At 34.7% G+C, this 21810-nt stretch overlaps 2 protein-coding genes across 2 annotated transcripts in view; one reads left to right on the forward strand and one right to left on the reverse strand.

Annotated features, from left to right (window-relative positions):
• The window catches only part of LOC120771627 (Krueppel-like factor luna), a 368923-nt gene that overhangs the window by 237797 nt on the left and 109316 nt on the right, over positions 1 to 21810 (forward strand). The gene's annotated exons all lie outside the window — the stretch shown is intronic.
• Positions 1981 to 19965, reverse strand: LOC120772967 (60S ribosomal protein L44-like). The gene is made up of 3 exons (XM_040101870.1): positions 19921 to 19965; positions 2287 to 2460; positions 1981 to 2013 (listed from the first exon to the last, which is right to left on the reverse strand). The coding sequence occupies exons 1-3, from the start codon at positions 19963 to 19965 to the stop codon at positions 1981 to 1983; spliced, it is 252 nt and encodes an 83-aa protein (XP_039957804.1).

Here is a 21810-nt window from a genome sequence, read left to right on the forward strand (position 1 = left end):
ATTTTAAAATATTAATTAAATGTAAATATAATAAAGTAAATGTACGCATATGAAATATACAAATATGTCAGCAATGTAAACACTGCAAATATTTATGAAATTCACTGAAGCATTAGCGCTGAGTAAAAAATATTTACAAATATATCAAATAAAATTAAATTTAGCAAAAATAAATTCGCAATAAATAACAAACAAAATGCAAAAGCATTGCAATTATACAGAACCACACATACGCACACATACATATCAGGCTAACTTATAGCCAATGACAATGTGTTTGTATTTGCGCCTGAAGTTATGCAATGTATGCTAGCAGCTGCGCAAATACGCACAATATTCGGTGAATACAATGACAGCGGCAATAATTTCGAAAACCAAAGCAACAATACGTGTAATTTATAATTCAATGCGCAAAAACGGCAGTGGAGCCCAGCGCCACCCGCCGCTTGCAAATTTGGCTATGACAGTTATGCAACATTATAGCCAAACAGCTATGTATCTCTGTTGATAGTAAGTTAGGATTACGCTCCAACAAACAGTTATATGCTACACACGCGTATATTTTTACAATATTTGAAATTTGCACGCATAAGCGCAGCGCACATAAATATTTCATGCTATGCCACAAATATTGTTGCAACCACCTTTGATAGATAGTATACAATAATTTTTTATGTGTACTAATGTGTGTGCTTGAGTCTTAAATTTGCATATTTTATGCATTCCGCTGCTAAATTATGAATTTGCAATCCACTTGACTGCGCCTAAACTGCTGCCACGGCAATGCGCTTAGCTTTGGCTGTATAGCCGCAATGCATGAGTATTCATAAGTATATGTGCTATATATGGATATATTGGCGCAATATAAGGTTTTGATAGGGTTAGCAAAGGCTTTATATTACTTGACTGATCACTTGGCAAATTAGTTTTGGTTATTGAGCCATTTGGAGAAATTTGGTCCTATTAAATTGTTGCACAATATTGAGATTAATGGCATAAAAAATATATTTTTTTTATAAATTTTAAAATTTTTTTATTTCGTTCTATTTGTTTATTATCTTTATGCATCGTGACTTTTCTTTCAAATAACTTTTTTTTTATTTATTTGACAGCCTTATTCTCATGCCCTAACAAAAGTCACCAACCTCACTACAGTGATGTTTCTCACTATAGTGAGGGTTACCTTATTCTGGCGAAAATTCAAAAGCTCAAATGCTCACTATTCTCACAAATATCTGTGACGTGTGAAAGCAGCCATCATAATACAAAACATCTGTGTTTGTTTTGTTATACTCTCGCAACAATGTTGCTAACAGAGAGTATTATAGTTTTGTTCACATAACGGTTGTTTGTAAGTACTAAAACTAAAAGAGTCAGATATAGGGTTATATATACCAAAGTGATCAGGGTGACGAGTAGAGTCGAAATCCGGATGTCTGTCTGTCCGTCCGTGCAAGCTGTAACTTGAGTAAAAATTGAGATATCATGATGAAACTTGGTACACGTATTCCTTGGCTCCATAAGAAGGTTAAGTTCGAAGATGGGCTCCATAAGAAGGTTAAGTTCGGCCCACTGCCACGCCCACAAAATGGCGGAAACCGAAAACCTATAAAGTGTCATAACTAAGCCATAAATAAAGATATTAAAGTGAAATTTGGCACAAAGGATCGCATTAGGGAGGGGCATATTTGGACGCAATTGTTTTGGAAAAGTGGGTGTGGCCCCGCCCCCTACTAAGTTTTTTGTACATATCTCGGAAACTACTATAGCTATGTCAACCAAAGTCTACAGAGTCGTTTCCTTCAGGCATTTCCATGTACAGTTCAAAAATGGAAGAAATCGGATAATAACCACGCCCACCTCCCATACAAAGGTATACGGTATTTGAAAAATATGTAAATGACGGATAATGAAATCTCGATTATCACTTTACCATGCGAGAGTATAAAATGTTCAGTGACACCCGAACTTAGCCCTTCCTTACTTGTTTTCAATCTTTTTGGTGGTCTTAGCCTGAAATTCGAAAATAAATAATTATAAGTAAAAGGTATAAATACCCTAAAAAATATATATAGAATTGTACAAATGTATAATTTTGTATGAATGTTCCAACTGAGCAAATGACAGTAGCGTACAATTGCAGTTTGTAAAGTTTTCAGCATTCAACAATAATATTGCATAGATCTATCCCACCAAAGAGCCTTATAGTATCTTTTTTCGATTCAACGGCAATTTAGTTCTACAAATATGCAAATAAATAGCAGCATATCGCTTGCAAATTCGTACCTTCTTTCTGAAGATAGGCTTGGTTTGACCACCGAAACCTTGTTGTTTTCTGTCGTAACGACGTCTGCCCTGAGCACCTTTACGCTTCTTCGACTTCTTGTATTGTGCCACCTTGTGTGGCTTGTGGCACTTGCACTTCTTGCAAAAGGTGCGTCGCTGTTTCGGCACATTCACCTAAAATTCAAGTAAAATTGTATTATTAACACACTTCAACACAATTCCTATAAGCATCATTTCAATGCGAAATTCCAAACTAAGTAGCATCTAATGTTGCAGCTGCTCCTGAGTTGTCCTTTCCGTTATTCTTCGCCTAGGAATATATGAAATTATTGTATATATATTATTTAAAATTTGCAAAATTAGCACACATATGCATAAAAGCTTTTACCTCACGTGGTGACTTTTTTATGCTTTTTTTCTTATGAGGTTTGAGCAAGAATAGCCTCACAAAATATACCCTTACGAAATCTCTCAAATTTTCCTCAAACTCAGTTGAGAGGTTTTTCAGAATAGGGCTGTGAATTTATTTTCGAGTAACTTACTTGCTTATGCCTGAATCAATGTGTTGCCTAGTGTATACATTTAACTGACCGAACTTTAACCAAAAATAAAGAGGACTCAGCGGCATGGATATTAAAGAAACCAGATTTTGGAATACTTTCCCGTATCTTTGATAAGATTTCAAAGTCTTGAAACCCTTCGTATTAAGCTTTTCATATCCTTAATGAGGAAGATGTTAATTTTTTTATATAAAATATTCATCGCACCCTAATGCACTATATGTATGCTAATTAGCAATTTTATTTATTCACAAATGCGTTATCGTGGAAAGAATTAAAAAATTGCATTTGCTCACTGAGATTATGAACTATTCCCCCCGTAATATTCAAAATTATTCCGATTACTTGTAGTGCATATAATTAAATAAAAATTAATGAATTATTTCAGGTTTTTTGTGTGTTTGGCATTTAAATTCAATTAACAAATTAGCATTACCTTATTACTAAACTAATTCGGTTTATAATGCTCACAAATTATGAGCCACATACATACTATTAAGCTGGTATAATTGTAAGCACCAAAATATAGTGTGTAATTACAACACTAAAAACTGTTCACGTAATTTTTGTAATTAGAAGTCGATTAAACATCATTTTTTGAATGCAATTACCAACTAAATGTAACGGATAGTTGATGCATGCTTCATATCACGATATATATGCACATATACACATACATATGTACCTAATTTGTCACCCAGGTAATTGAAAGCACAACAACAACTACAAATAAGTTATGATTGTGTAAGTAGATCAACGGTAAATTTTGATTTTCGTTAAACACGAGTGATTTTCAATCAAACTAATTAAATCTATAACAGCAACAATAAAATATTTGAAATATTTAAAATAATTCAGAATGATTAAATTTTGTGGAAAACTGATCAACTAGAAGTTTATAAATAATTTTGCATTTATATTTTGTAGTTGTAGCGTAAAACTATTAATATAATATAAATTAGATTTTTGTTTGTCTATTAATTCTCTAATTAGTAGGTTAAATATTGTGTGGAGGTCAGTTATGCCTTTGTAGAGATATGCCATTTTTAAAAATAAATTGATTTATGAAGGAACGAAGAAAAATATGCAATTGAACAATCATATTTTTGCGGACTATAAAATAGACTATAAAATTTATTTCAAAAATAATAATGAAAAATATTCCAAAATTTAATAAATTAGGATATAAATTAATACATAATTAAGAAACGGTTAACATAGAAATTGTGACAAAAAAGTACCCGGAAATTGTCGCCGTAAAAGTAATATGCAATTTTTCCAGTCCTCAAACCACATAGGCACTTTTTGGGAAGGCCTTCGGCTTTTTCAGCGAATTTTGTTTTATCTCTTCGATCCACTGAAAAGGAGTTCCAGGAACGAGAATTTCAGTTTGTGGAACAAGAAAAAAACGCGTGAAACCAAATCTGGTAAATACAGTGGTTGAGCGATGAAATCCATTGCGTTTTGGGCTTCGTACTCTTTTTGAAAAAATTCAGCTTAAGGGGTCAGTAGGGTAATCTTATTTCAAAAATACACTTTCGTGATATCATTTAATTAAAACTTCCAGCTGCTTTTTTGTCATAATGTAATTTAATAAATATGCATAAATATGTATGTTATTAAAATCAGGTAAATATATTAATCAAAATTTATTAAAATATGATTATATTTAATAATATAATAACATTTTAAAGTTTTCCTTAATATTCATTACTGACTTCGATTTCTTTCTTTTCAGGTAATTTTCTTTTCAACATAACAACCGCCAAAGAATTTATTTGCGTTTTCTGAAAAAAAAATCAAGCCTATGATATTACAAAATCTTCAGTTTAACAGAGCAACCAATAAAAAGTGTTAAACGCCTACAGCAGCGAAATGGAACCAGACGGGTGGTAAGTACCTACTCTCGTGCACGCTTTCCGACACACTATAAAATTCGCATGCGTGGAGTGATCTAAAGTTTCATGAGTGTGCTTGCAAGAACCGGCAAAAAATTCGCAGTTCTTTCTTTAGCGTGTGTGTTTCTTTTCAACCAACGCCAGCCAGCCAAATACATATGTTTTTATGAGTGGTCGGTTATTTGCGCACATAAAAATGAGTTGAATGCTGGGTAATGAAGTGAACTGAAATACCTCGGCTCATAACTATCAAAGAGCTGTATACGCTTGCAGCACTATTTATATACAGTTATACATACCAGCACCAGTACATTTTTTTACTCACTTGGCACACACTCGAAATGCGGTGCTGCCCCTATGGTTTCATGCATCGTTTGAATTTTTATTGCACCGATTCATACATAATATTCCTCACATTCATGTGACTTACAAGCAGTTCAAGTTATACTTGGAGTATCACATCTGTGACACGCTTATGCTTAAAGTGCACTCGACAGAGGATGGTGAATGCTGCAGGGAAAAGTTCATTTTTCATTTTACATTTCATTTTGTATGGCTGCTGTCGCTGCTTTCCATTCTACTTTACGCAAACAAAGAAAAATTGCACTTCGTACATAAACGCTAAAATTAGCGTTGCCACAGTGAAATACCTATCAGGATTTTCTTAAACGTGTTGTCATATTTATTTTTAGCTTAGTACTTTTCTAGCGCATGACAGCTTTCTCAATTCTATTTATAGCTGCACTAGAGAATATGCTGCAAAAGCAACTGACATCGTTCTATTTATAACAAATGTACACGTGAACTTCAATTTTCAAAGTTTCCTCTCGGTTTTTACTAATATTGACAGCTGAGTTCATAGTGCAAAGCTTGGCTGAGCTCACAAAAGCATTTTTAGTTCGCAGAAGAATATTTTGGTATTTGTAAAATATGCGTTTTTATGATTGCTTATTCACATTTGCCGCAATTGAGGATGTGGACAACCATTTTAAAGGGAGGGTCTGAGTTTCCATATGAACTGAAGTAACAGATTTACGGAGAGCTGTTGGCGGTATTCACTCGTAATCACTATTCAATTCTTCAGTAATATAGAATTTTCACCACTTAATGAAGTGTGCTTCTACAAGAGATTTTATATAGTGTATGATAATATATTATAAAATTTCCCATTACCCTATATATAGTGAGTATTCTTCTTGTTCTGTAATCTAAATATCCTAAAATTTGTTTTTCTTAAAAAATATTTTATTTTTGCAATCAATATTTAATTCCCTAAACATATCTGAAGATGTGATGTCTTATAAACAAAAGAATTTAGCAGTGAACAGAAATTTCGGATAAATATGAATCCATAGCCTTACTTGTAAGTAGTAGAGAAACCCTAATTACATACATGTATCGTTCTCAACATTTTTTGGTACCAAACACAATGACAATATTTTTTTTTATTAAATAAAATATTAATAGTAAACCACTAATTTAATTTAACCCAATTAGACACGACGTTAATCGTCACATTTCAGTCAAAAATTTACTTTATAACACAACTAGAGGACCCGTCCACGCTTCACTCTGGCTGATACATAGATAAAACTGCTACTACCATCTATATGATTTCTATTAGTTGGATTATGACTCACCGTTGAAAAGATATTTGCTAAGCTGGAAATAGGCGAAATGAGCAAAGTAGGTGCCTCGCAAGTTCATAATCCAACAAAAACAACGTATAACTAATTCTGAGAAGTGTTTAAGTGCTCTTTAATCAGAATAAAGCCGAAATTTTTCGTCGGTGATAGAAACATAGCTCCATCATTTCTCACTGGAGTCCAATCGACAGTCATTCTAGGGGACTGCACATGATGAACCGGTTCTCAGGCGTGGAAAAACGAAAAAGGCGGCTGGAAAGGTTATGACATCGTTCTTTTGGGATGCACGTGATATAATACATACTCAACGACTAATTGCTGAGCCAGTTATAATCTATTTGACTGAATATTTGGTTGCAGTTCTTTTCTACTGTTCCAAATAATTAGCATTTGTATTATTTTCGAGGAAGAATCTGTTTAAAATTGTCCGAATATACTCAAATGATTCTTACAAACATGAATTTTGAACAAATGCTAATTTGAAATATAATTTTTGTATTTATGAGTTGTATTAAACTTTGACATAAAGAGATAAAAGGTCTCCTATGTCCTTACCCTGGTTCTAACTACCTCTCCACCAATTTTCAGCCAAATCGGTTCAGCCGTTCTTCAGTTATAAATAGTGTAACTAACAACAACTTTCTTATATATATATATATATATATAGTAAAACAAGCCAAACCCAGAAGCTACCCTAATACCAAACACTCTTACAAGCACAAAATATTTTGTACTATATGCTATTATGCCCGGATCTGAATAATTCCTTTGGATATTGGACTTTTGCCTTTAGCAATAATACACACATACCTGTATTTCGTAAAGATTTCTCGTCACATGATAAATTTTCCACACAAGGAATACACTCTAATCTTTCATAGTATATACTATATATAAATAAACTTATGTCTATGAGGGGTGTTGTGGAATCCAAGACAGAATTGCTTAGCTGTCAGAATTGCAAACCAATTCTGATTACCAATGGTGGCACAGAATCTGATTGAACATATGCAAAACCAATATTCGAACCAGATGTTTACTAATGTGACAAAACTTGCAAATGAATATATTTGGAGGCAATCCTATTAGTGTTTATAATGAGTTCCGAATTAAAGACAGATTTTAAGGGACAACATTTGTAGATGGGAATTCGAAATATTGTCGAAGCTAGAAGGGAAATAGTGACCGAGCGATATATGAGCGCTTGGGCAGAAAGCGAAAACTTTGACTCGGTTTTTAATTTTTATGATTTTTCTTAATTGGCGGGCAGGATTGAAAAAAACTAAACGTATGGAAATGGGGCAAAGTTTATTATTATATTTGGCATTAAATTATCTTCTATTTTAACTAAACAAATTAAGAAAATTTAAGTTTGAACATAAGTAACATTTTTTTTTTGGCCAAAAACCACTTTTTAAAAAAATTTAGAATTTCATTTTTTGAAATTTTCCTAGTTTAACTTGAACATAATTTATTAACAAATATGAATCTTTTTAAATTTTTTGTTTCCGACAGAAATTGCGACCTCCATACTTTCCGCCGTCCGACAATTGTACACGCGAGATACATCGGACAATTGCTTCCCTAAGGCACAATATCAAAGAATTCGTATTCAAAATATTTTCGGGTGATGGTTAAATATATAACTATAAACCCTCGAAATTTCGCTTTAATCAATTATTTCTTTCCCTCCCAAAAAAAAAAACATCAAGCCTCTAAAGCGCCTCCCACACTTAAATATCCGCATTTTTTCCAAAACTCAATAATTAAGACATTTCGTACTTTATTCTTATGTTTTCTCCTATAGAAATAAAGATAAATTAATTTGTAACAATAAAATAACTCGATTTCTTAACTTACATTTCAAATCTGTGTGCGACTAACTTCTTGCTTTGTTTCAGACAGCAAAACCGATAAAATTGGTTTTAGTGACATCCAACACCGATAAAAATTCTGTTTCGAATATCAAACCAATAATTTCTGAATTCATGACACCTACTGCTTTTTTTATCGGTTTCAATTCTGATTGCGACAACTATCAGATTGCGCAACACCCCTGTATAACTTAAATTGCGATACTATAAATTTCGAGATTCCAAATTAAGTTTTTCTATTTTATGTTTTAAGAAAATACTTTAATATACAAACGCCAAATTACGACCCCATTAAACAAACGTTACATATTTAGAGTAACTGCCATCTCAATGTCAACTATCGCCAATCAAATTTTGGAACGTAACAAACGAGCGTACTTCTTCACTTGTATGATGTCTGACTGCAATGTTTCACAATCACATACAATTTGTTTTTTTCATAATTCTCGACTCCGCTTTTCATTATAGTTACTCTAAACACAAAACCAACGGCGTAACACTTTCTATAACATCTTTCACACCATTGAAAAGATTCACATTCACTCAACTTCACTGTACCATATCTTAGTTCCTACCACTTAACTCAATATTATTAATAACACACGCATGCCCTAAAGGTCATACGTATTGTGGATATAAACTCATAATTGTTAGCTTATTCAACGATCATTACCTAAGTGTTATTAATTTGAAAATTAGTGCTATTTTCATGCTAATTCGTCGAAGCATGTAAATTGCCTTAGCATTAGCTTAATGCGAAAATGATTAAATATCGTGACGATTACAATTAAGCGGCCGGTTCTAAGCGGGCGATTAGTCATAATACTGAATAAAGCAATTTGTATTTCATCGTTAAAAAAGTACAACTACAACCACGTAACTACATATAAATATTGTAGCATGAAATTTTTTTAATAAGTTATTTCTTTAGAAAAGTTACTAATTATTATAAATAAAAACAAAATAAATTAAAAACAAAAATAATAATGGTGCAACCTAATTTTGATATAAATGTAACTAATGTTTTTATAATTGCATAATTTTAGACCAAAATTGAATCTGCTGCTTATATTAATTTGAGTGTTTGTCACCATATTATTTAGCGCTTGCGCGCTTGAGATAACGAGCTTGACATACTTCAGATTTAATTGCTAACAAATTGCTTTTGGTGGGAAGCAAAATCGAAAATGTGTTGACATTAAAATCTAGAAGGTTAAAAATGAAAAAATAATTCATGAGAAATGTTAAATATATTGTGAATTCACAGCAGGAAACACTCTTAAAAAATGTGACGAATTTCCCATTATTCTTTAAATGTTAAAAATAAAAAAAAAATTTTAGAAGTATAAATATATTTGTTTATGTAAACAGGTCGCATTTAAAAGCATTTCAGTAGCTTACGATTCAACTTTTCTCATACTCCTTATTTTCATTAAATCTAAACAGCAGCCGTTTACAGCGAAATTATAGTGGTGGGTGGGTTAAAGATATTAATGGAATAAGGTTAAATAGGATTTATTTATTTTGCTGCAATTAATTGGCAATCTATATATTGTAGTAGGTAGCTCATTACTATTTTTCTTCGAAAAATGCCCCAGTATGTAAAATTTATTTACCGCTTTCATTTGCTTGAAGGCCAAGTACAGGAAAAATTAGCTGGAAGATGAATTCAATGAGTGCGATGGAAACAATTCTAAGGTCAATTCGTGCAATTTCCCGATATTCTCATTGCCTCATTACTATAAATATAAGTTCGAACGGCAGCCACTTTGCATGCGGCCTTCGCGTACCGCGATCAACCTCATTTTATGGTTATTATTTTTTATGTGGATATTTTTGTTATTTTTCTCTGTAACATGACTTAATGGCCATATGACATCTATGTAATTTATGAATTATTGCTTTGTCTGGGATACAAAGTTACTGACCAAGTAATTTTTTGATACCAGCAGCATTTTTATACCCTGAACAGGGTATATTAAGTTTGTCACGAAGTTTGTAACACAGAAGGAAGCGTCGGAGATCCTATAAAGTATATATATAAGTGATCAGTATGTTGAGCTGAGTCGATTTAGCCATGTCCGTCTGTCTGTCTGTCCGTCTGTCCGTCCGTCTGTCCGTCCGTCTGTCTGTATATATACGAACTAGTCCCTCAGTTTTTAAGATATCCTTTTGAAATTTTGCAAACGTCATTTTCTCTTCAAAAAGCTGCTCATTTGTCGGAACGGCCGATTTCGGACCACTATAACATATAGCTGCCATATAAACTGAACGATCGGAATCAAGTTCTTGTATGGAAAACTTTCATGTTTGACAAGATATATTTACGAAATTTGGTATAAATTATTTTCTAAGGCACCAATGTAATCTGTGAAGGGTATATTAGCTTAGGTGCAGCCGAAGTTAACGTTTTTTCTTGTTTTACACAAAAAATAATTTCTTGATGCTTGAATGCTGCTGGTAGCATTTTTTTACAAAAATATAATCTTTAACAATTGAAATTCCACTTTAAAATGTTCTTTCCTCCTGATTAAAATTAGTTGATTTTAAGGTTAGGCCTTACTATATTATATGTTGTTTCATTGAGTTCCAGCGGGTATCTTTCACAGAAACGATGCCTTTCAGTTTGCTGAGTTTTGCATTAAAGTATTGGATATTTGTTATTAGATATTCAGCGCTATTTTGTGAAATATATAAAATCTTAGAGTAATTTTTTGCTAACTTTTTAATATAGCAACTTATCTTTTTATATTTATATTATTCGCATATTTTGTGTTTAATAGCAAACAATGATACTAGATTTATAGCACACAGAACCATGTCCTTTCCACATTTTACATAATATTCGGATATACTTTGAGGTTTCTTTCATTTTCATTTACGCATTCTCATCGACCATATTTTGTTTGCACCGCCAGCATATTGAAACGAAACCGCTGTTGAAACAAAATGCTAACTTTCAAAAATTAGCGAATGACGGCAAGTTCTTAAAGTGATCAAAAAAATTTAAACAAAAAAAAAAATAGCGGTTCAAAGCAACATAAAAATAACAACAATTATGGCAAATGTACAGGCATTGCCAGAACTCGGTTTCTGTTAGCACAAACCGCCAGTGGCATCAACGGGCCGCAGTGGTCGCGGTGGTTGTGCGCCCGCAGTGTATTTGCTGCTACTGTCCTACATTTTTCATGCTTTATCTTTGTTGCTTTATTTACTACATGATTTTCTTTCACATCCATTTTATTTTATTTTTGACCGCTTTTCTCCTTTAACTTAATATTAAAAAGCACGTACTCTTTTCTTAATTGGGTGGGATGTTTTGTGCGGCTTGTGGTCGAAAAGCCAAAGCGAAAATGTGTGTTTCTTTATAATTTGAAAATAAGAAAAAAATGATAAAAGAAGTAAAAAGGGCTAATGCTTTAAACTGATTAAATTAAATTGCTTATTTGCTCGTAAAAAGACGAAGGTTGATGGCTTCACTACTTCCCGTAGCAACTTTAAATTGTATTAATGAAAATTATTTTATGTAATCGAGATATTGAATCCTAGGTAAAATGTGGAAAGTGATAAAATACGTTGCAAAAAGGCTGAAATGACATTTTGTGACAAATCAGCATTTTTCGCATAATATTTGTATTTGCACAAATATTTTTTAAAAACTTGTTTATTAAAATATTAGCTAAAAGCCGAGTTCGTTTGCATTTTGGCATATTTATGACGCTTAAATACCCAAGTATGTAAAAAAAAAATATAGGAAATATTTTGTGCATAACATAGCGCCTGTATGTATGCTTTAATAGTCCGCACCATAAAACTACACTTGCGCACAATTTCATCTACAAACGCCCAGCGCATCATTTTCCAGTTATTGACACAATTTCCATTGTAATAACATGCTAGTGTGGACATAAAATAATAATAAAACAATAACAGCAGCAAACAAGCCGGCAACACACACACACAGGCGAGGCTTCAGCACGCTTGCCAGAAACGAGAACAACATTTACCAACTGACTGACAGCATTTACAAACCAATATTTCACTTGTTGGCAGCGCACATTTACTTACGAACGCACACATACATTCATACATTTCTATATGTACATAACACATATTACCTCGCCCCTTCAGAGTCAGTGTGCTGCGAACGTTTTCAATGTTCAAAACATGGCAATAAAAAGTGCCAGAGTGTAACGTATGAATACTGTGATAGGCGAGCGAGAGCGTGCAAAAGAGCGAAGTAACGGCAAAAACGCAATAATTTTTTCTGTAGTACCTCCAAGTGTGCATGTATTTTTACAACTGCACTTATGCATTTTATATTCGCATTTATGTTTGTTTTTGCCGTTGTGAATTTGTTAAAGCTTTTCGGCGCTCATCAGCCGTTCAAGTGTGTGCATAAGTTGGCAAGAATGAAGCGAAAGCGCTTGAGTGATGCCACACCGCATATACCAAATGCACACGCCTGGGAATTTATAGTGTTTGTGTGTTTGTATATTAGTGTATGTACATATATGTATATACCACACAGTGTCCCTCACCTTGCATAGTATCTGCGTACATTTGCGGTTATCAGTGTTGTTGTTTTAATTTTTTTGTATATATGTGTGTCATATAGTAGAGGGAAGTGATTTCACTACAAAGTGCCAAACTTAATGAAAATATTTCGTCCAACCATTCAGATGAGTATCACCAGCCATATGGGTGAGAGTAATGCTGAATTTATTTTGGTGTATAGATACCTCTAAACTTCTTCGGCGACCATATTGGAAAGTGGCGTTCCTGAGACCCTTGCCTAGAGACTTTCGGTATATCAAAAGATTTTTGCTTCCAGTGACTATTTTACCCGATCTTCGTAACGATCTACAATATCAACTATACCATCCTCCTATCCATATGCTTCGACGACGTTCTATAAATAAGAAATTAAAACACTTCACCTTTCACAAACACCTTTGAAACTCATGATTGTTAACGATTTGATATGTTTATAATAAAAATCTATTATTTTCAAATTTCTGCGACCATTGGTGCGTTTGGTTACGTTTACGTTTGTTAAATGAATGAAATTAAATTTTTCCGCTTCTGTCGCATTGTCACTGTAAAGCGCAAACATCCACGCGCCTCCCATTTACTACGTAATTCCAAATTGTTTTTGTTGTTGTAGTTTTTTGCGCCCGTTCACGCGGACATTCATTTCTCATTTTCTATGCCAACAGCAGTGAAAAATTAAACAAGCCACATACACACAAACGCATATGCAAACACAATGTGCTATACATACACCTCCATATTTAGCCTTTTCACTAGGCGTGGCACTGCAGTACGCAGTACTCCGCGCAGACTTTATTTCAATTTAGTGGTTTGGCTGCCGTTATTTATTCCTTTTGTGCATATGCATATTTGTCTGTCTGCGTCGACCGCACTTGCTGACAGACTTTCCGTGTGTGCACGCTTCGCACACAGTCGCCATATGAAATAGTTGCTCATACGCCCCGTCCACCAGCGCGGCGCCTATGTGTATGCTTTAAATGCAGCAAAATCTGCGTTTGCAGGTTAGCTGGCGTAAAAAGCGAGCGAAAATTACAATTTACACAGACAAATACTTTCGCTTTGCAGATGTGTAAGCGTGTTGGTGCGTTGGCTAAGGAAAAAAATTAAATAATTCCGCTGCTGCTTGTTGCGACAGCAGCTGTTAGCGTGAAATTATTGCCAAACAAACGGAATATGCATGCAAACAATCCCACTCGGTTCCTCATGTTCCCATGCATATGCGCGTTGTTGCTACATATAAATGCGCAAATAAGCGAGGGGAGACAGTGCAAAGTTTTCTTTCTGAATTTTTTGTGCCCCTCGCTACAGTTCGGGTGGCGGTGAGCGATAGTTAGCCAGCAGCCATTTCAGCACCCAGTTAAGTTTTTGTATAACACATTTCCTTTATCTTTAACTGAAAGTGGTGGGTTTACACACATGTATATAAATATATATATCATTATATACATGTACATACAAGTATATATGAGTAACGTATGCAACATACATACCCAAATGTATTCAGAACTTTAACAAAAGTTTTTCTCATTTTCCACTAGGCTTCGGGATGGTTTTTACGTGAGCGTATGTGCATATTTTCGCGTTTTTTTGCACAGCCATATTCGTGCGTTTTTGTTTTGTTAAAATTTATGTGCAGTTTGCGCTGAGTACGTTGCCTCTGCTTTCTATGTACGTGCGGTGGGAACCCCGCCACCAGCTGCACACCAGCTGCCTCAATGGCCAATTTTTCAGCGAACTACACTTTTCCGCCTTCTCCGCTTTTTATTTACATTTCGCAATATTTTCATATCATTTTGCATATCTCATATTTTCATTTCCACTTTTGAGTGTGTAATCATTCCGCGTCCAAGCACATACGTACACTCGTGCATACACACACATGCAATACTTTTTTTAAACAGCTTTCCATAACTCATCATTGGGTTCCATTGGGTTTGTGTTTCTTGCGGCAAAACAATGTTTGTTCCCCACAATTTTTTTGATGGGATTTCTGTAAAAACTATGCCATGGAAATTATGACACTCGCAATATTTTTATACTTATATGTATGTACTCTCATGAGTTGACTATCTACTATATACAATCAATCTATGGAGTAAGCTGTCATAAACCTTAAAGTTAGCGGTTTTAGTATAAATATATAATATTGTTCATTTTAACATATATATAAATAGAACAACACAGACGTTAATTGCGTCTGCACCGAGGTTATGATATATGTATTTGACAGGTGCATTTCCTGTAGCACAAAAAGGTAAAAAGAGGGTTTTACCTAGATTTCAATAGGTCAGTTTGTTTGGCAGCCTTGCCAAAACTTCGTGAACATATCGGATCAAGTAAGAAATTGCCTATAATCGTTAAATTTGTGTAGCCGTTATACATTATGATGAAAAGGTACCCGGAAATTGTGAATAAAACGAAAAATATTTAGTTATTCATCCATATGCATTTTGTCGCTTTCAAGGTAATATCCACCAGATGTAATATACCTATGTCAACGACTTTTCCAATCCATGAAACACTTTTCCTAAGAACTTTTTGGGATGGCCTTCAGCTACTTCAACAAATGTTGTCTTATCTCTTTGATCGGCTGAAAACGGGTTCCACGTTGCGGCATTTTCATTTTGGTAAACAAGAAAAATACGCACAGAGCCAAATCTGGTGAAAACGGTGGTTGATCGATGGTATTCATAGCGCTTCATACCGAAAATGTTCACCAAAATCATTCGAAGGGACTCGCAAAAGTTGTCGAGCTTGTCATCCTATATAATGTCATCCCTCTAATGCTTGCTTGACGTTTTTCAAGCATCACACCCTTCACTTGTTTAACATTTTCAACAGTTGAAGAGGTCGAAGGTCGACATCTCGACCGTCTTTGAAGACTTTGTACGACTCGTAGGCTTTTGCTTTTGATAAAACTGAATCACCGTAAGCCTTTTCCATCATTTGCAACGATTCCGCACACGAAATTTGTTTAGAAATACAAAATTTGAGAAAAATTGTTCGATATTTTTTTTTCCGTTGAAACAGCTGCTATAAAAAAACTAGTTGACAGATCGCGCTCATATTTGGCATAGTAATTGAGGACAGTCTTATCAACTTAGCAAAGTACATTTGTTTGAAATATTATTTACTCGGGGAATTTAATAACAATTTCCGGGTGCTTTTTTGTCCCAATGTATACAAACAGACAGACGAACGCAAATGGCTAAATCGACTCAGCAAATCATGCTGATCATTATTATATAGTATTATATATACTCTATAGAGTCTCCGACATTCCTTGCGGGCATTACAAGCTTAGTGGAAATTTTAATTTACCCTGAGCAGGGTACACACAGGTTATACACATATGTGTACACCCAGATCAGCTAGAACATTTTGCATCTAACCAAAGTCCAATTAATCCCTAAGAATATCAGACTGCAACCTAAAAGTATATGTTGGAAGCCAATGAATCTCCAGTTTCACCCTTAAGAGAGTAATCTGAGTTTACTCTCATTTAAAGATATTTACAAAAACTTTTCTGGGATATGAAAAATTAACAAGCACAGCCATACCAATGTACAAGTATTTATATATACACATATAGTATGTTTGCATAGCTCATATCGTCACCGTTATAAGTATATGCTAAGCACATGTGCCTTTCAACGCAAATCACAAAATGACCAACCAAACTGGAAAAGCCTAACATTAGGCGCTACAATTGCCGCTTTGCCACACAGAGCCTGTCTCTATTGAGACTTTTCTTTCATATGACTATGCCACATGTTGTGGTCTGCATTGCGCTCCGTCTCCCAGGTGGCACATAACTTAGTCTGGCTGTCGGAAGTACGTACATGAATACCTACTCGCGTATGAGCGACTCCGCGTGTGGTTTGCCCCGCAGTCCTTCTCTTCAACATTTCCATCGACATTTCACCATTCACTTTTATCGCACAGTTTTCTATTTTTTTTTTTGTGCTTGCGCCGCAAAGTAGGCTGAAACTGCGGCACATTTGCCTGTGCAACATTAGCGCCGTGTTGTATATTCATGCCAAAGAGCTTATCTTTCATTTTACACATGCATAAACTCATACACACACACACACACAGACATAAATACACACGTTTTTTTGCTTTTGTTGCATTTGCGTTATTCAACTTGTTTTTGCTGCAGATTCGCTGTTTTATGCCGCTAATGCAAATATTTGCTTATGCTTAGAGATTTATGAATGGCGGCGTTGCACCAAAAAAGCGCAGTTACAATGTGCACAAAAATTTCTATAGAAGCGTGTACTTTTGTGTACACTTACGCCATTAATAATTCAAAACAGTTGTGCAAATATATTTACTTAGCCTTATTGAGTTGCATTTATTGTGTAATAATATTTTTTTTAAGTTTTCGAACGTTTCAATGTTCGTCACACTTTTGTTTTCAAATTTCTGATAACTCTCATTTCTTTTAAATGTAATCTTAACAAATATTTCCTCTCACCTTCCACCTATAACGCCCATTATATTGATGTACTCACATTAAAGTTATTGCCCGGCGAAAACTTTGATATTGTCTACCTGCATTATATTCCGTGCGCGTACACAATAACTTACGTAGTAATCCTTTATGGGCTTGCTTTTTGTGCGCCAAACCTTAGCAACCATACACTCTCTTATATAAGTAGAAATAAACGTCTTCAACTGTGGCATGATATTGAGATTCTTCAGGCGTTTCGTATTCAGCGCTGCTTTATTATTCCGTCAACACGCGCCGCCGTAATCCTTATGAAATTCTGAGCGCAGCATTGCCTGGTATTGAACTAAAGTGATAATTGTGCGAAATAAATGTGAAAAACAGAGAATAACTTTTACAATTTTAATGAAAATGTGATCAAGCAGACTGACCACGCATTTATTTGAAAGGCATGAAGGAGCAATGCGGTGCGTAGGAAATCAAGACAAAAGCTTTCTACTTTATAAGCTAAATGAAGCTGATACAAATAAGGTCATAAAGCAAGTGACCAAATAGATGCTAGAGAAGGTTTTCAACCATTAGGGAGAGTAGCGAATCGAACAGACAAGACACAGAAGTACTTATTTGTATGTTAAAAAGCGTTTGGGTAATATATTATTATCCTTCTTTACAAACATTTATCATTTATTTAAAATCTCTAATTAATAAAATTAATCCAAAAATGTTGAATCTTCATTCTTGCGAGTAATCTTTTATTTCACTGGTATAATATAAAATAATATAAAAACTGGTCTAAAATGAAAAGCCAAAAGTTGGAAGTACAGAAGGTAGCAGTTATACACCTCTCCACTATTCTCCTGCTTCGAATTTAATTCGCTAACTATGTTATTGCTGTTACATATAAACTGTTTTAAGTAGAGACCAAATCAATGTCGAGACCTATTCGAGATGATCGTCACATGAAAGTCTATCTTTGGTCTCTTATCTCTTATAGGCTCAACAGATGTAAGTGACTCTTCAGTGATGCGCGGCCAACGGTCTTCAACGTGTGATTTCTACAGATGAGAAATGTTCACTGCTGAAGAAATTTTTAATAAGCAAAAGAAAGCTAAGAAACATTATTCCAAGGGTTCAGCGTGGTCAGCATTCAACTGCTGTAAAGGTTGGATCGAAACTCTTCTGTAAAGCGTTATTCACGTCTGCAAAAGAAAGTATCAGCTGGATATTTTAGTTAAAGAATATGGCCTGTCGAATATTTTTTTGTCTTAAGAAATATCATTTTGTACTTATCATTTTTAATTTTTACTTTTCCCTTCTAACTCAGCACATCAAGTACGTTTTCCTGTTGACCACAGACTTATTTCAAGTATCATTATTATGCGAGTCCTCACGAAAACCTCAAATCGCCGCACATAAACTTGCGCCGAACAAACAAACCAATAGCAAAACAAAATATAAAAATATAAGACCTTTAACAACTTTTCCAACTTTTTGCGCAAACTACAAAAACATCACACTGATATGAGTGGAAGCCAAACGACCTGCTTGCTTCCTTAATAACAAGTATTGAGAAAACTTTCACGACGCGATAGGCAAGTGTGAAAAGGTTTTGACAAAACAGACGAAAACTGATGACTAAATAATGCGACACGACATGCCAGAACAACAAATAACAATAGCGTCGACAGAAACAACAAATAAGCAGAGCACTGACAATAACACTTGTGTCTCCTGAAGTGGGGGGCGAGCGCTAAAAAATAGCAAACAAACAAACGAGCGAACAATACTAACGGAAAAGCATAGGAAAATCTCTTGCTATTAAACTCTCTCATATTGTCTACCCCACACGTCGGCATGTGAGTGCGGCACGGTGCGCAAAATAATAATGAGTCAATGGCCAAGCAATATTGGAAAATCTTTTACTTTACACAAAGCAGCGGAGCCACACAAAGGATGTTAAAGCAAAATAAGGGACTTGGCCAAAGTCAAGGCAGTTAGTATGCACAAGGAAGCTGCAAGAGTGTGTTGTTAGTGTTGAGCGTCTAGCCTAAGCTTCACAAACACTATCACTATATCAATTGTAAATAATCGATTTTCATTTAAGAGCTTTCCATAAATTCCACTTTCATTCAACTTCCTGTTTACCAAGTCGGGCTATTGTCCTGCGTATTTTGTGTTTACTTGAACGGATCTTCGACGAGGGTGTCATTGTTGTCTATTTCTTAGTGGAAACTGCCAGCTATATTGACTTTTAGATGTATATAGTCTGATGTACATATAGAAATATATAATACATATACACGTATGCGCGATGCTTCTGCTGTATGTGCTTATATTACATATTTGTTGCAAGATTACTGAGTGTAAGACAAAAACTTCTTGCAAAACAACAGAAAACAAAACACAAACAATACATAAATGGAAACCATAAATTTTCCCTTTGTTTGCCAGCCAGTGGAAAAAATGAAATAAGACTCATAACTTTATCAGCTTTTTGGCTTTTGTGTTCAACTCTCGTGCTTCATCAGTTTTTCTGCAAGTTTGCTGCGTGTTGGTGTAATATTTAGTATTTTTTACTGTTATCACACCGTCCGCCGACGTTAAAGTTCCAATAAGTAATAGTATGTATCATGATATTTAGCGACTTACACTTATTGGCACTGGCGGTGCCTTGTTGCCAAGCGTATTCTTCATGCTTACTTGATCGCCTTTCTTCAAAATTACCATATATGAACGAACTGTTAATTGAGTAGATGCTATAAAAGGAGAACTGAGTTGGCGAAATATGTAATTGATTAGACAACAGATTCAGAGTTGGTATAAACGAACCCGCGTTTATTTAGTTTCAGATAATTTCAGGAGCGAGACAGCATTTTTACTAGTTCAAAACATTTCACAATATCTCTACTCCATATTTTATGAATGTTATCGACTATATTTGCTTAGAGGTTTGATAAAAATTCTACAATTGCCTACAGACATAAATTGTTTTGACCTTTGGGAAAATGTTGCCCTTACTTACTGAACTTGAAATAGGAAGAAAATAATATGTTTATCGAACAATTTTAGTTTATCTGTAACCTGGTCGGCTCAAAAAAATGTTAGCTTCGGCTGCATCAAACTTATAATATCCATCACAGATGCATTTCATATAGCATAAGGTTATAAAAAGATCTTTACTTGATTTTGGTAGGTCGGTTTGGATAACAGTTATAGGCTGTAGTCGTCCGGTCGGAACAATTTTCTTGAAGATTTTAACGTTGCTTTGGATAATACTGTATGCTAAATTTTGAGAAGGTACTTTTTCAAATAAAAAGTATTTCGTATAGGTATTTGATTTAGATCGATTTCTTTGTATGGCAGCTATAAATTATGATGGTCGGATATCGGCGGTTTCGACAAAAACTTCTTGGGCAGATGAGAATGCGTTCAAAAACTGAGGGACGAGTTCGCATATATACACACAGACTGACTCACGCATAGACGGACATGACTGAAGCGAATCAGCACGTCACGCTGAGCTTTTGTATATATACTTTATAGTGTCTTTTAATGTGATAATATCCGACTATATGTAAGTTTTAAGACCCTGTCAGGTAAATATACGAGTAAATGCTGTTTCTTTGAAATGGTGAGTATTCAATTTTGGGCCGGTTCTTTTTCATTTAAAAACGAATTAAATTTACCGTAATCTACTCACTCGTTTTTTCTTGTTCTAATGGTCAATTGTAGAAAATTTGTCTATTGTCTTAAGCAGCCAATCATGCGACATGCAATTTCTTTATACCGCTAAGAACTTCTCTTGCTCTTTCACATTTGAAAACTCTCTTAAAATTAAAAGCAAAGCAGCAGTTCCAGGACTACGCATCACAAAATAAGCAACGCGTATCACAAAATTGCTGCATATTCCGACAAGAGCCGAAGGAGACTGCCGGTATGAATAACAATGTCTACCAGCTTAGCAGGCTTCCTTGCTCATGCCACTTACGATTACAAGCAGATATATGATCGGAGTTGCTCGCTTCACTCTCCCGCCTTTTTCACCTTACTTTAGTTGCTAACTGCTGCTTTTTTGCTTTTGAAGTGAATTACGAATTTCTTCGTTGATATGCTCGCGATGTGCACCACTAGGCCGCCGCTTGCATGACAATGAGTTTACGTATTTCGAGCGTTGTTGCTGCTCTCATGTTGTTTTTGATGAGCTTTCCTAATACCATGGCTGCCATTTAATTCTTTCCTTCTACGCTCCTCTGACAGCGGAGTCATTTGTCTTAAGCCTGATTTATTTTTATATGCTTATCCGGCTTGTTGTTGCCACTGCTGTGCTTTGTATTACGGTTGACTTTTTCTGCTTTGTAGCATTCATTGCGTTTTTAAATTGAGTTTCTTGCCGTGAGCAAAACTTTAATCAGAGATTAAGTGGCATCTGTCTTTTGCATTTTCACGAAATCACAGAAAAAAAGGAGGTGACACTTTCATAAAAACTTTAACCAGCAGGACTATATGTTTTATGGAAACACTACTAAATTTCTCAGGGAT

This window comes from Bactrocera tryoni, chromosome 3 (genome assembly GCF_016617805.1).
Source record: "Bactrocera tryoni isolate S06 chromosome 3, CSIRO_BtryS06_freeze2, whole genome shotgun sequence".
Taxonomy (NCBI): Eukaryota; Metazoa; Arthropoda; class Insecta; order Diptera; family Tephritidae; genus Bactrocera; species Bactrocera tryoni.